This window comes from Impatiens glandulifera, chromosome 7 (assembly GCF_907164915.1).
Source record: "Impatiens glandulifera chromosome 7, dImpGla2.1, whole genome shotgun sequence".
Classification (NCBI taxonomy): Eukaryota; Viridiplantae; Streptophyta; class Magnoliopsida; order Ericales; family Balsaminaceae; genus Impatiens; species Impatiens glandulifera.
This window is the reverse complement of record NC_061868.1, coordinates 39,562,948-39,577,327: the sequence shown is the minus strand read 5'-3', so window position 1 is coordinate 39,577,327 and position 14,380 is coordinate 39,562,948. Positions and strand designations below refer to the sequence as shown.

The 14,380-nt window shown below is 33.1% G+C and overlaps 2 protein-coding genes across 2 annotated transcripts; both read right to left on the bottom strand.

Annotated features, from left to right (window-relative positions):
- Window positions 1-1,671: 1,671 nt before the first annotated feature.
- LOC124945105 (enhancer of mRNA-decapping protein 4-like) lies at window positions 1,672-9,321 on the bottom strand. The gene is made up of 12 exons (XM_047485477.1): window positions 8,228-9,321; window positions 7,161-7,210; window positions 6,925-7,081; window positions 6,586-6,804; window positions 6,337-6,465; window positions 4,632-6,143; window positions 3,560-3,919; window positions 3,349-3,468; window positions 2,936-3,106; window positions 2,644-2,811; window positions 2,437-2,562; window positions 1,672-2,243 (listed from the first exon to the last, which is right to left on the bottom strand). Exons 1-12 carry the CDS (start codon window positions 9,023-9,025, stop codon window positions 1,935-1,937), a joined length of 4,119 nt encoding a protein of 1,372 aa, XP_047341433.1. The 5' UTR covers window positions 9,026-9,321; the 3' UTR covers window positions 1,672-1,934.
- A 3,615-nt stretch (window positions 9,322-12,936) lies between these two features.
- On the bottom strand, window positions 12,937-13,593 carry LOC124945850 (chaperone protein dnaJ 11, chloroplastic-like). The gene has a single exon (XM_047486361.1). The coding sequence runs from the start codon at window positions 13,513-13,515 to the stop codon at window positions 13,081-13,083; it is 435 nt and encodes a 144-aa protein (XP_047342317.1). The 5' UTR covers window positions 13,516-13,593; the 3' UTR covers window positions 12,937-13,080.
- Window positions 13,594-14,380: the final 787 nt, after the last annotated feature.

Genomic DNA, 14,380 nt, shown 5'->3' with positions numbered 1-14,380 from the left:
GTGGGTGGCAAAGAGAAACATTGTTATGGTCTTCAACTTTATTCTAATGATAGACCTTTTTATCTACCCTAAAAGTTGATTAACAACCCTAACTAAGGCTCAATTTTTTTTTAAATATTTTTTTAATTTTGTTAGAATTCATTTCTCATAATCAAATGACTTTTGTATAAGGTAGAGTGTATTGGCATTATTACTAGAAAAAATGGAATATAATATATTTGCAAACTTGATATCGAAAAAGTTTTCGAGTCAATTGAGATTTTTATTTTTTTAATCAATGACATGGTGTCTGGGTTTTCAAGAGCTCGAAAAAGCTTATAGGGAATCATTTATCACCACTTGTTTTACAATGGTAATGGAAGGATTGTCAAGTAATCATTGCTAGCCTTTTTCACTGGGCTAATATGGAAACGGTTAGAAGGCCCAACTACATAGCTCATTTACTCATTTTTTTTTTTTTTTTTTTTTTTTTTTTTTTTTTTTTTTTTTTTATGATAACATTTATTTTTACTAAGACTACAACGGAAAATTTTCATTCTCTCTGGAACATTCTTATTCTTTTTGAGGTGTGCTCATGGTTGAAAATTATAGAGAAAAGTCGGAGTTTTATGACTTTTTTTTAAATATATAGTAAAAAGAGGCTAAAGTGGCGGACTACTTATGTCTCAAATCTAATCAAATTGTTTGGAGAATCCCCTTAAATAGACGACTCTCAATTGAAGAGGAGAAAAACGAACTATTCTCGTAGATGTTACCTATGTTTCGATGCTTCTGAAGATTGACGACAAAAATTTTCATACCGACTTTCTCAATTTTAAGACTAACTACATTTACCATGCGTTTTTCAAATGACTTCATCCCGGTTTCCGTGGAAAAATTATGGAAACGAAAAATTACGTCAAAAATCTCATTTTTTTGACTAAGAAACTATAAACGAAAAAGTCTTAACATCTAACATTCTCAAAAAGAATGAATTTTATCTGGCTTGCAAGTGCAAAATATGTTTAAAGAGTGAAGAATTTATTGATCATATTTAGAGATGGCAATAGGGTGGTTTGAAGCGAGAAATGTATTTATCATCCTCGTCCCGTTTTATTTCGGAGATTTATTTTACTACCATCTCCGCTCTGTTTGGTTTCGAAGAATCCCCGCGGGGACTATTTATATCATATTCTCTAAAAAAAATTATATAAACGATTTTTTTAATATAATATATATTGTATTATATTGAAAATTCATATAAAGAAATAAACTTAAACTCTTATAAAATGAATAAATAAATATATGGGTAATTTTATATATTTAATTATGTTTATAGTACACAAATGCAATCATCGTCCCATCTTCCGTCAACTAACCGTCAAACCGGAGAAAACCGTCACAACAAGGCAATTCAATTACCGCTGAACGGTTTCAAATTGTTGTTGTCCTTAATCATATTATTCTTCATAAGTATGTTGACTCTTCTGGATAACCTTCTTCATTTTCAATAAGATACATCAACAAATTTTACTAACTTTTAGGTCAAATCTTAATCTTTTAAAATTCTAACTATGGCAAATTATATTGTCTTCCATCAAATTAACAAACAAACAAAAAATACTTTCGCACTATAACCACTAGTAATACAGATTTAAAGTTGAACATGTCAGATCTTTTTTTACATTGAGCAAAAGCAGGCCAGATTATATAAGAGTAATGAATAAGTTGATGGGCGCAAAAGTTTTACATTGACAAAAACTTCCGTGAAAAAAATAAAATAAGATTGAATTGATATGGGTTCAGTTGTAACTACATTACTAGAATGTAGTAATCTTTAATGAGAAAACTTGAAAACTGCACAAACTAGTTGTTGGCTTCTCATCTAGCTTTACTCCCTCTTTTTACACATTATCAACCCATATCAAGACCAGATCATGGAGACAAATGAGAAATCATTTACAATTTATTAACATGGAGTTAATAACATGCATGATGAGGCGGATACTGGAGAAGTCGACACTGGATGTTGTGGGAAGGCTGGAAAGATGGGTGAGAATCTGATATACTTGCTCGAATATGGGGCGCACATGTAAAGCAATCATAGCATCCCCCGGATTTATTGCAAGTGCCACTGCCGTCATCCATGACAGCTTTTCTGTTGCATCCTTGCTAATATCACAAGCCAACTGTTGTAGAAGAGATAGTAACACTCCTTGGTTCAAAGGGAGAGGATTCGTTGCTAAAATCTTCTTCAAATCAACCTGCACAATTTTATTTTTTTAGTTCAGGATCTTTTTTTTGTTTTCGTTTAAGAGATTCCTTGAGGACTATAGCACAATTCAAACAAGTTCTTTCAACAGGAATTAAACCCCGCCAACTCAGCCTGTTTGTTCAAGGCTCTTACTACATGAGCTACCATTTTTTTAACACTTTTTAAAGCTCAGTACTAAATACCTGAGAGCATAACCAAGAAACAATTGAAACATCGCTTTTCTGTAGGGCTGTCGTGAAAGCTTCATCGTATTTATGTACAGCTATCAATCTCAATAGCTCTTTTTTTGGATCCATAGGCGCTTCAATCTGGAGAGACACGAAATGCTCGAAATCGTTATGCCATCATAGAAAAAGAAAATGAATCTTTTCGAAAGGAAGGGGAAAAACCTTATCATGGAGAGGACCCAAAGGCCCATTATTACTAAGTTGGCTAACCAAAGAATTTGATCCTTTTGAATTAGCTCCTGAAATTGCCATAGCCATCAGCTTTCTTTGACCATCACCTAATTCATTGCTTAGAGTTTGTGTCATTGTTGATGCAGAGTTAATTGCATCCTGCTCAAATAAGAGGGAAGATTTTGTATTAACCAAATAAAAACCTAATATTAAAGAGAACAGCACCAAAAGATGGAGGAAAATTTCAAAAGAAATATTAATTTCCAGACAAAAGTTTGCATACCCTCAACGCAATTGCTAATGGGGAATGTGAAGATTCAAATTGCTGTTGGGCAGCGGTTGTATGTTCGGCCATCCCTTTGTGGAATGCAGAATCAACTTGCTCAAACATGTTTTTGCATGAAATCTCAAAAGCTGGGATTATCGAAGCTTCCACGCTGGATTTAAAAACTTCCTGCATTCAAATCAGGTATACATCATATTATCATAAGTTCATTTCTTGCATAACATTTTCATCTTCATATCAAAGTCAGCAACCAATATTCTATCATGTCAGTCAACAGAAAACTAAAAAAAACTGTTTGGGTAAAGAAAAAGCGTTGGAATGAAGAGTTCAGCTTAGCAAAAAAATAAATATTCACAGGTGGAGATACATGTATGTGTATGCTTATAGTTTCAAGTCCTTGAATAACGAACCTGTAAAACCTGTTTGCCAGAGGTCTGGAATTGCGCTTGGATTTGCCTAGCAACAGTAGCTTCAAGTTTTGAATTAACGGATTTCTCAAGTTGATTAACTGCTTTATCACCCACACCTCGCTGGAAAATCGCAATTGATTTTAGTACCAGCTTAATTACTCTCACGACTTAAATATGGTATCTTGTATATATATAGAGAGAGAATACCAACCTGGAATGACTCTGCAATGGCTGCAGAGACTGCTTTTTCTAATGCAGGAGATATTGCACGTGTAATAGCTGGGCCTAAGGTACCTAATTCCTTCTTTATGGTTTTCTCCACCATAGCAGGTAAGTCCTTGTTTATGCAGTTGGTCATCAAATTTGTGATCTGTTGCAAACGATCCCGCACTGTTTTCTCCTGTTTTGTATTTTCCTCTTGAAACCGAGCCCATAATGCATCACAGTTAGCCTTTACAGCTTTTTCCATGCTTCGGCCCAATGATGTTTCCAATCTTTTACCTTCTTTAGTAAGAGGGACAGCAACCATGACAGACATTTGTTTTTGCAACTCCTTTTGCATGGACATTAGCTGCAAAATGGAATGCCAAAGCAACTGTAAAGAGCCAAAAATACGGAGGCCAACATGACTTCCACTAACACGTCATGATACTAAAAGTCTAAGAGCTGCAAGTCGCTTATAACATGGTTATCCAACTATACACTGGCTAAGGAATATATGAAGATAATGATTGTCCTCATATGGAAACACTTATAACTTTTGTTTCTATACCCAGATGAAAAGCAATCAATAAATCTATGAATCCGTGTCTAACTAAATTTAGTTTCCAAGCATAATATCATCCAGATACATTTCTGGATCCAAAATGTTTGTATCCAAGTGTTTCCAGATGTGGTTCAATGTATAGAAAATTTAAATAAAAAATGCTGAACAATGTGGCACAATTTTCACCCCCAAAATATAATTACAAGCTGAAAATTTGAATGAACAAAACAATATTATATCTATCCTTTACCTAAAATATCTAAATTCTCTTGTTTTGATAACATTGGAATGTTGCAATAAGACTTGTAACATAAGCTGTTCCAGTTGATAAATTCCAGTTAACATATTAAGGCTATAAAAACATTACTTTGCAACTTAACAGAATATGATAAAAGATCTGAGTTTCGGACAAAATGAAAAATGTCGGAGCTGATAACATGTACATCAAGCCACAGGAAAAAAAACCAATAAAATTAAATAGATCAACATTCGAGTAGAAGTGTTTAAATTCAATAACCTGGTTGAGTGTCTCCTGAATAGATGCAATTTGGGGGACAGACGTAGCAGTTATACTTGGACTAATACCAGGCTCAACGGATGAATCTATTGAGTTGAAAACACTTGTGGATGGTGACGACGGACCAGATCCTAGAGAAACCTTACCCTTTTGCTTTTTCCCCTTTGTGGAAATAGTTGCAGGCTGTTGACTTGTTGAAAGCACAGATAAACCAACAATATTTCCAGCGACATCTTTTCCAGAATCCTGGACATTCTCATCAACAGTTGAAAGCAGTGTATTTCCTTCACTTTCGTTAACACTGTCAAGTTGTTGAGAATCCTCAGTAACATAGGTCTCAGCTGATAATGTAGAGCAATCTCTAGACATCTCAATGCCAAGATCTGAAGCTTGGGAGCAAAATAACTTTTCTTTACTAGCTGAAACAAGAGGAGTGAGTGAGTCTCCATGAGTACTAAATTCATTATTCTGATTATATCCATTCTCTTCCACAACTTTTACATCCATCTCAACATTGCGAACCTCGTTATTAACCACCACATCATGAATGTTTGGAGTTTCAGATGATGAGGTGGTGGCCATCAATATCTCCGATGGTGTTACCAAATGAGTTGGGTGCTTAAACTTAATTGGGTGGTTCGTAGCAGAAGAAACATCATCATTCCTATGATCTTCATCAATGGAAGGGACATCCGACAAGTTGGATTGAGCACTATCCATTTGCCTGTCGACTGAGTATTCCATAATTTGGTCCCCTTCATGATCATTGACTAATTTCCTCAGATTCATTTTTGCAGATAATCTTGGACTCAGTGGGACGCTAGGTGATGAAACACAAGGAATTTCATTCTCACTAGTTACAGTTTTCAAGTTATATCCCGGAGGAAATTCTGCCGAGATGGCCACCTCCAATGAGGTAGAGCCCTTGGGAGGCCTCAGTATAGCTGCATTGTCTGGGCCACTATCACGCACAGGAATTTTGGGTGTCGAATCAGTGACCTTACTTCCAGATGAGTCCAACAATACAATTCCATCCGTAATTATTGAATTGTGCGTAACAAATGAGTCTGATTTTTCCAATATAGAACCCTCTAGTGAAGGAGGCAAGCACTGGGATGAGTCCAAGGCATATTGCTGAATAGCCTGAGTCTGGACACAATAAACCTGAACAATTTGCTCACCATGAGGTAATACTTCGCTAGTCCCGGTAAAACTCAAAATTGGCATTGTAACTGTAAACTCTGCCAAGTAGTCTATTCGTGTTGATGATGGATTATCGCCATAATCTAAATGCAACACATATATAGCATTTTTCTTGGCATTTGCCAATACGAGAAGTCCTGCCTGAGACAACGCCACAACTTGGTTGAAGAATACATCTTCAAGCCGTGATGCATGTGAACTCTTCAACTCTAGTGTCTGGGTGCACTTCCATGATTCAGCATCACTAGGAAGAAGCCACCCTTCTTCACTTTCCGAAACCCATATTTTCAATTCCCTATTCAGGGGACCCTGCAAGCATTTTCCAAACACAAGGCACAGTAAAGACTATTGTGGACTGTTCATGTATCAAACTCTGGCATCTGTACTCAATTACAAGAAATGTTAACATGCCTGAATTTAGATGACAAAATATATCAGCAGCATTCAACAATTCTACTATACTAACAAGTAGAGGACAACTTCATATTTTAGATTGACATACCCCAGTTAGTAGGATGATGTGATCGGGGCGGTGAGAGGCAGTCAAAAATGTGACTGAACTAACAGGTTGTCCATCATATGGCCTCAACACTACAAGCGGTTGTGCTTTACGGTCTTCCCAAATTTTAATCTGTTGAACAAGATTAAAAATAATATTTCGCACAAGTCATTTTTCAAATTTCCAAAGAAGCAAGTAGTTAAAAAGTGTACATTCTAGATACTCAACCAAAATAAAGATTAAAAAACTAACCGTGCCATCTGTAGAAGCAGAAACTAGACGAGTGGTCATCCACTGACACATCGACAAATCAGTCACTTCTCCCTCATGAGTTCCAACAAGTTGAACTCCTTCAAGTAACTTGTCAATGGGACATTTGAGGGGTTCCTCTGCAGAATACACTCCGCCTTTTTCAAATTTTGAAGTATCAATTCTTAGAACATGCTTTCCGATACCAACTACAAGCACTTCCTGTCAAATGGAATTTGAACAATGTATTATCAGACAATATACTTCAAAAGAAAGGTTTATATGTATCAGGAAAGACCGGCCATGCAAGCGTATTTACATGTAGAAATGAACATAATGTACCTGTTTATGACAATGCCAACAAACTCGCGGATGAACAGAATCTCCTACGCCAACTATTTGAAGAGCAATTACTATTTTTCCAGTAATCTGTGGCTTTTCTTCTTCATCCGGACCTTCAGTAATTTTCCAAACATATACACGTCCATCTATGCTTGCACTGCAAATTAGAACATTAGAATGCAAAAGGAAGAGTAGAATAATGAAATGAAATGGCAGATAATTTTGTAGCTTGCTACCTAGCTAAAAGATGAACATCTTCCGCAAAGAAGGCCATGTCTGTCACTCTCTGGTGGAAAAAAATGCATAAACCAATACAAGAATACCATATCAGAAAGCTGTGTATATTTCTGACAGAACATAAGCATAGATTACACAAGCTTACATTCATGAAGCACTTATAACAAGGCAAAACCAGGGTCAATTAAGAGGATGTTTGAGTTTAGGTTATTGGGGATATTTGGACAGAATCATACGTGATAAGACTACATAACTGCAAGTTGGAAGGAAATCTACATTGAAGTCCAACACATTATTTGATAAACAAAACTTATCATTTAATTAAAATATGAAGTGCTTATTTCAATTATGTTCATTTAAAATCACTTAATTATTTAAACTCAACTCAAACTAAGATTACAAATCTGGTTTATTTCAGTAAGATAAGAATGACTAAACTCTTTAATTAGTAAGAGCATCAAAAAGACAATTTAACGTTGAACATTAATCGAATTACATCATTATAAAGGTAAAATAGCCTTTATGTACTTTTCCAATAGTTCCACATTTTATCAAATCAAGTTAGACACCAAGTACTTAAACTTTAGATACTCTCATTTGGTTTATTTAGCATTGATTTTAGAGAGACTTAAAATTCAGTATTCAACATTGAACAATTTTAGGTTTTATTAAACACACTCTAAATAAAAATGTTATGTATAATTACTTGGTTCTTTCTCCAAAAGGTCAATTGTTTCAATGAATACTAAAGAGCAAATCACCAAAAAGAATTAGGTCAACCCAAATCTACAGAACAAGTCAGGCTTCTATACCAATTGTTATATATACTTCTGAAACATCTAAATGAAAGACACCTAACATCTGTAATAAGTAAAAAAGTTTGATTTCTTGTGTAAGGATGTGAATAGATACAACACTTATGTGATGAAGGCATCAATGGCAGAGTTAATATTTATAGTAGAAAACCATAATTATGAATTCCTTATGGGGATGTAAAGAGCCAAATGTATGGTTAATCCGAGACAAATTCAATTGCATATAAGTTTATTGGCGGAGAAGATCGAACCTGAGCAAGCCCCTTAAGCAATGACCTGAGAGCAGTATTAATATTGAGAACTCGAATAGCTCCCATTTTGAGTCCATAGCAAATATAAGTCTTGTTAACCGCAATTTGTCGTCCCAATACAAGGCCAGGATCGGAGACGTACTTGGTTATCGGACTGACTTCAAGCTGAGGCTGCACCTCACCCGGCATTCTAACATCTATATCATAAACAATTTGATCCCCAGTTAAGTGCCGGCCTTTTGGGAGCTTGCTGCTGCTGGGCATACGCATTGGGGATGAACTCAACAAAGCTGCTGGATTAACATTTGGAGCAGCAGAGGACAGTATCGGGGGGATTGAAAATTCGGCTGAGCCAGACGAGGAAGGATGGATCTGAGGAATCGTCATAGTGGGTTGAGGTTGAGGTGGGATTTCATGAGCGGATGGAGGGGCACTCAAAAGAGCCATGAGCCTCGCCCCAGAATTAGGGTTCTGCTGAAGAGCAATGGGCTGGGGAGGCTGGAGAGGGGGTGTTGGGTAAGAGATAGATCTCTGTACATTGAAGTTAGAGAAATGATCAGGCTGTGGGTATTGAGGGATATGGAACTGAGGAAGGTGTGATGGCATGACCTGCGGATGAGGAGGGTATGGAAAGTTCCCGGAGTTGGCTGGAGGTGGGTATGAAGAAGAGGGCGGTGGAGGGTAAGAAGAAGGTGGGAATGGAGAAGATGGTAAATTGGTATTAGGGTTTTGGGGTTTGAAGAATTTGTGAGCGTCGAAATTACCTCCCGGCTGGTTTGGGTTTCCAGGAGACGCCATGAGGAAAACTCAATTGGGATCGACAAAGGAAGGTCGTATCAAAGTCGGACAAGCAATTTGTACAAGTGAACGATCCAGATGGATGGATGGATGAATGTAATAAGAAGAAATCGAGTAATACAATCCACCCCCCAAGATGACAGTAACTCGAGATCCGATGAGTCTGTCTGTACGTGTGTGAGAGAGAAAATGATGAAAAGTTAATGAAGTCTGGTAACAGACCAAATACTTCGTCTTCTTCGTCTTCTTCTTCTCAGCTGAGCTGATGGTCGGCGGATATGAGAAGGATCCAACTATGGAGAAGAGAAAGACGATGGATTTCTTGTCTGTAATCATATATTATACTTACAGAGAAGACTATATATTTCTTCATAATACTATTTAACCAAAATGATTCATATTTGTATTTTTATATGAACTCCAAAAAAAATATATTCAACATTCAACTTATAATATTCTACTGCTAGAAAATAATGAAATTTTATACCTTAACCAAAAGTTTTATTATTCTCATGTGATCAAATAGTTGATGTATAGTAAGAAGCAATAATTTTTATAAATAAATATATTTTTGTAATGTTTTAAAAATATTGGGATATATAACATAGTGTTCAAAATTATAAAAAAGAAGATTAGGATTAAATGATTTGTAATAGAATTTTAGACATTTAAAAGAGATGTCTTGTTTGGATGGCTTCAAATAGTGTGACATAGATAGATCATTTCAATTTTAATTCTTAAAATAATTTATCAAAACAAATTTAGATGTGGTTAGTTCAAAATTTGAATGTTTTAGATAGATTTCATAAAACAAAACAATTGTTAAAGCAATTATATGATTTGTCTAGTTCTTTTTTCACTAAAATTATATATCAGTGTAAAACTTTTGCACCCATCAACTCATTTACTTATATCAATTAGTACATTAAATCATGTAATATTGATAGGATTATGAGGGTTATATTTAAATCAGTTATACTCTATTAAGATCTTGTATCTGACATTGTTCTACGGAATGAATGTATTAGATATTGAGTTTATTGATAATTTTCTATATATCAAACCATATAGGATCCAATAATTTATATTTAACATGTTTGTAAACTACTTTTAATTCATTTTGATAGTAATCAAACACAATTAACTACAAAAATGATTAAATAATAACAGTTTTAAACAAATATTTTTATTAACAAAGAAAGATAATATCTTTAAAATTATTTTTATACTATAATTTTAATTAATATATTTTGAGTGTATATCAGATTGGTTCGGTTATTTGAATAGACCATTTATCCAATTATAATACAAATAATAATCTTAGACGCATTTGTGATTGCAGTATACATTTAAATATTATGTATGACTTACTTTTTTTCTCTTTTTTTTTCCATATTTTACAGAGTTTGGATGATAATGTTTGCAAATTCATCTTCTACTATAAATATAGATAGTGAGTGTTGATGCAAATGAAAATACATCTAGTATTGAGTTAGGGTTTTATTTGTTTGTTATTTTATGCAAATTAAAGTGTCCCTAATATTGATTTAGGGTTTTATTTGTTTCGAAATTCTAAATTAGGAATTCAATTGTGACCCTCTAACAATTTCTCTTCAATTTCAATAATCCGACATATCAAAACATTTTCAAGCCTTAGTTTGTTAACACACTTCGGCCGTTTAAATTAACACACTTCGGCCGTTTAAATTATCTAGACTTTGTTGTCGTTGTAAAATATCTGGTCATCAATTATGATCTCGCCGTGTACAAGTGATTGCCTTGTATTGTCTAAGGTGTTTTGTGAGAATTTTGACATGATCAATTATAAGTATCATCTTTAGGTTTCGACTTCCCACCACATATTTTAAAGAATTTATTACACTTCTGAATTTTTTCGGAAATAGTAGAATTTTAAAATCTTTGGGCTTTGAGAAAGAATTATAATCGAGAAATATATGATAAAATCGGTATGTTTTTGTTCTCGCCTTAACGTTAATAATATACCAATGTTTAGAAAAAAAATGTTATTTTTAGTTCTTCAAGTTACTATATAACAAATTAATAATAAAATATAGAATGAAACATATATTTCTATTATAATTTGAATGATATAACATTATTTTTTGTTGTAAAATTAAAGTAACAATTGCAAAGTTCATGAACCAATCTAGAGTAATTTGGATAGGAATCAATTTATGAAACGAAACTTTGAATTGTAATACAGAATGATGTTTGAAATATTATAACTTTAATATATTACAATTTTAATCATACAAGTTTTTTTTTTCAAAATAAACAAAAATATTTGTCTTCTTATTTGGACACTTTATTTCCAATTCTCTAAATAATTTGGACGTAACTATTTTTTTTTTAATTTAATACTTTTTTAGATCTTCGCGTTTTATTATATCAAGTGGTTTGGATGACTAAATAAAAATGTGTTATGAATAAATATTTTAAAAAAAAATAATAATTATATTTTACAAAATATCAAAACAACTTAACTTTGTGAAATTTGGACGGAATTTGTAGTTAGTAAAAAGAGTTGCCAAAATTTGAAGGTAGAGAAGATTGATAATTCTTTTATAAATGATCAATTAAAAAAATGTTAATTTGATAAAAAAAAAATATTAAATGATTAATATTGGATAAAATTAGAAAACTACTTCATATATTTTTCATAATATAGATCACAACTATGCTTTCTGAAACTATTTTTTTTATTTGATGGAAGACAATAAAAAAAAGTTGGAACTAAAACAAGATCAATAATACAAAGGACCAGCCACTTGTGCATACAGAAGAGAGAAATAAACAAATATATAATAATAATTTAATAAATTAAAAAATTGACCATGTTTGTGCAAGAGTTTTTTTCTCTCGTACACAGATTTTTGTTTGAACATGGCGGAGAAAAAAAAAATTCTGTCTCATACACAATTTTCAAATTGTTCGTTTTCGAGACAAAAAAAATTCAAAAATTATTATGTTCAGGAGAAATTTTTTCCAAACATAACAATGTTTAGGACAAATATATCACAAACATGAACTGACTGAAAAAAAAATTAATTCCTACACAAAATCTCTAGATCATAGGGGGAATTTGACGAAATGACCTTAAAGATACACTTATTTGACTTTTTGACCAGCGCATAAAATAAAATGCACAAGTAACATTTTTTTTTATTGGACGATTTTGTCCCTGTCGCGAGACGTTCACATTCGCGAGACGCAGTCGGTATTCGCGAGACGCAACCGGCATTCACGAGACGCAATTTTTTTTTCGTCTCGCGATTGCCGGTTGCGTTTCGCAACGAGAACATTTTCGTCCAAAAAAATAAAAGTGTCACTAGTGCATTTAATTTTATGCGCCAATTAAATGCACTAGTGACACTTTTATTTTTTTGTCTAGAAGAGACATTTTTTTTTTTTAGGGTCATTTAGTAAAAAAAAAAAATGTCTCTTCTAGACAAAAAAAATCTTCTAACAATGGGTATATTGGGGATAAATTTTTTTTCTCTCTTACTTATTTCTCAAATATTAATTAAAAAGAATAATGGTAGCTCGATTTAAATAATTAATTGTTTTTAATAAAACTTAGTATTAAACTTTGGATTAGAATATTCAATAATTAAAATTACAAAAAAAATAATTTTCTATTAAACAAATCATATTTTTTTTAAACCCCACTAAATCACATCATCAACCAAGCCCAAGTATTATGAATGGTTAATTCAATTTCAACCTTAAAAAAGAAAGAAAGTGGAAGACAATAATAATAAAAAAAAAAAAGACGTCAGTCCATGCGTCATATACAATCTATCTACGACTTTGCCACCACAATTACCAACTTTCACTTCTCACCACAAACAACAAACCAGAATCAAAATATCGAAAATCATCAATTTAGATTGAAACTAGAAGAAGAAGAAAAAGAAGATATATTATCATTCAAAAGGATCAATTTATGTACAAAAGATCTGCACTTCACTACTACTACGATTGATTGTGGCAGATGTATTGAAAATTTAGTTATCAAATCGAAATCATCATTCCTACCAGCATTGATCTGTTTCCCATCTTCTACTAGTTTTATATCTCGATTGCGTTACCGATGAATATCGTCGTCCAGATCCAATACTCAAAGACATATCATACATTTCTCTTGCCGTCGGATCCGATAGTGTAGTATACGCGTTACGAATCTCGATGAAATTACGCCCATCCGCAACCGATTCCGATGCGTCTGGATGATAAACCTTTGCTAACGTACGATACGCGTATTTGATTTCAATCGGCGATGCACTTCGATTCACTTTTAGAACATCGTAGAGACTCGACGGCTTCCTCGATTCGGCGGTGACGGGAATTGTATCGGCGAAAGTGTGAATTGACGATTGACAGGACATTTTACGATTATTAGGCGTTGATAGGCAATCTGACGACGGCCGGAGGGAGATTGCGCTGGGGAATGCAAGAGTTCCGATCATTGGGAAATCGCGAATTGGAAATGGAGAAATGAAAATTAGGGTTTGAGAAGAGATTTTTGAGACACGGAGAAATTGGGGGAATTAGTTTTGGGATATATAGAGAATAAATTAGGGTTTGGAAAGTTTAATTTATTACGTGACTTTTCAAGTTTGTGGGCCATAATAAGATATTTTTTTTAATAATTGTTTTTTTTTTTGAAAATTAATATTTTAATTTATTTAATCTAAATATTCCACTTCTGAGTAAAAATTAAATCTTAATTTTTTTAATTTATTAAATATGATATATATATATATTAATATTGTAACTTAACTTTTGAAAAAATAAATCTCATTTAAAATTGTGCTTATAAATAATGAAAAAAAGGGTTTATATTTGAGGGGATTTATGATAAGGAAGAAAAAAAAGTTAATTCAAAGTGGGATCTTAAAATTGACAATTCTTTATTATGTAAGGACTTATCTATAAATAAGAGCTTCTAGAAGATGGGTCGGTCGATGCGATAGTGACTATTAATTTTGAAAAGTCCAAAATAAATAGTAATATAGAGAGGGACCAAAATCAAATTTAGCCTTCCTTAGAAGATTTACATTTTCTTAGGTGGACCAATCCAACCCTCTAATTGTTATTTTTTTTCTCAAAACCTTTTAATATTAATTACCATCACATAGATATTTAAAATATTTTAATACTCCAATCAAATTAACCTATCAAAATCTGTTATTTGTAATTTAAAAAAATAATAGAACCAATTATAGACCTCTTGCACAAAAAAAAACTCTTATTATTTGTTATATCATTTAATTTATTAACCAAAATTAAAGCGGTTAGGGGTTAGACAAGTTAAATCATGACGGGGCGGAC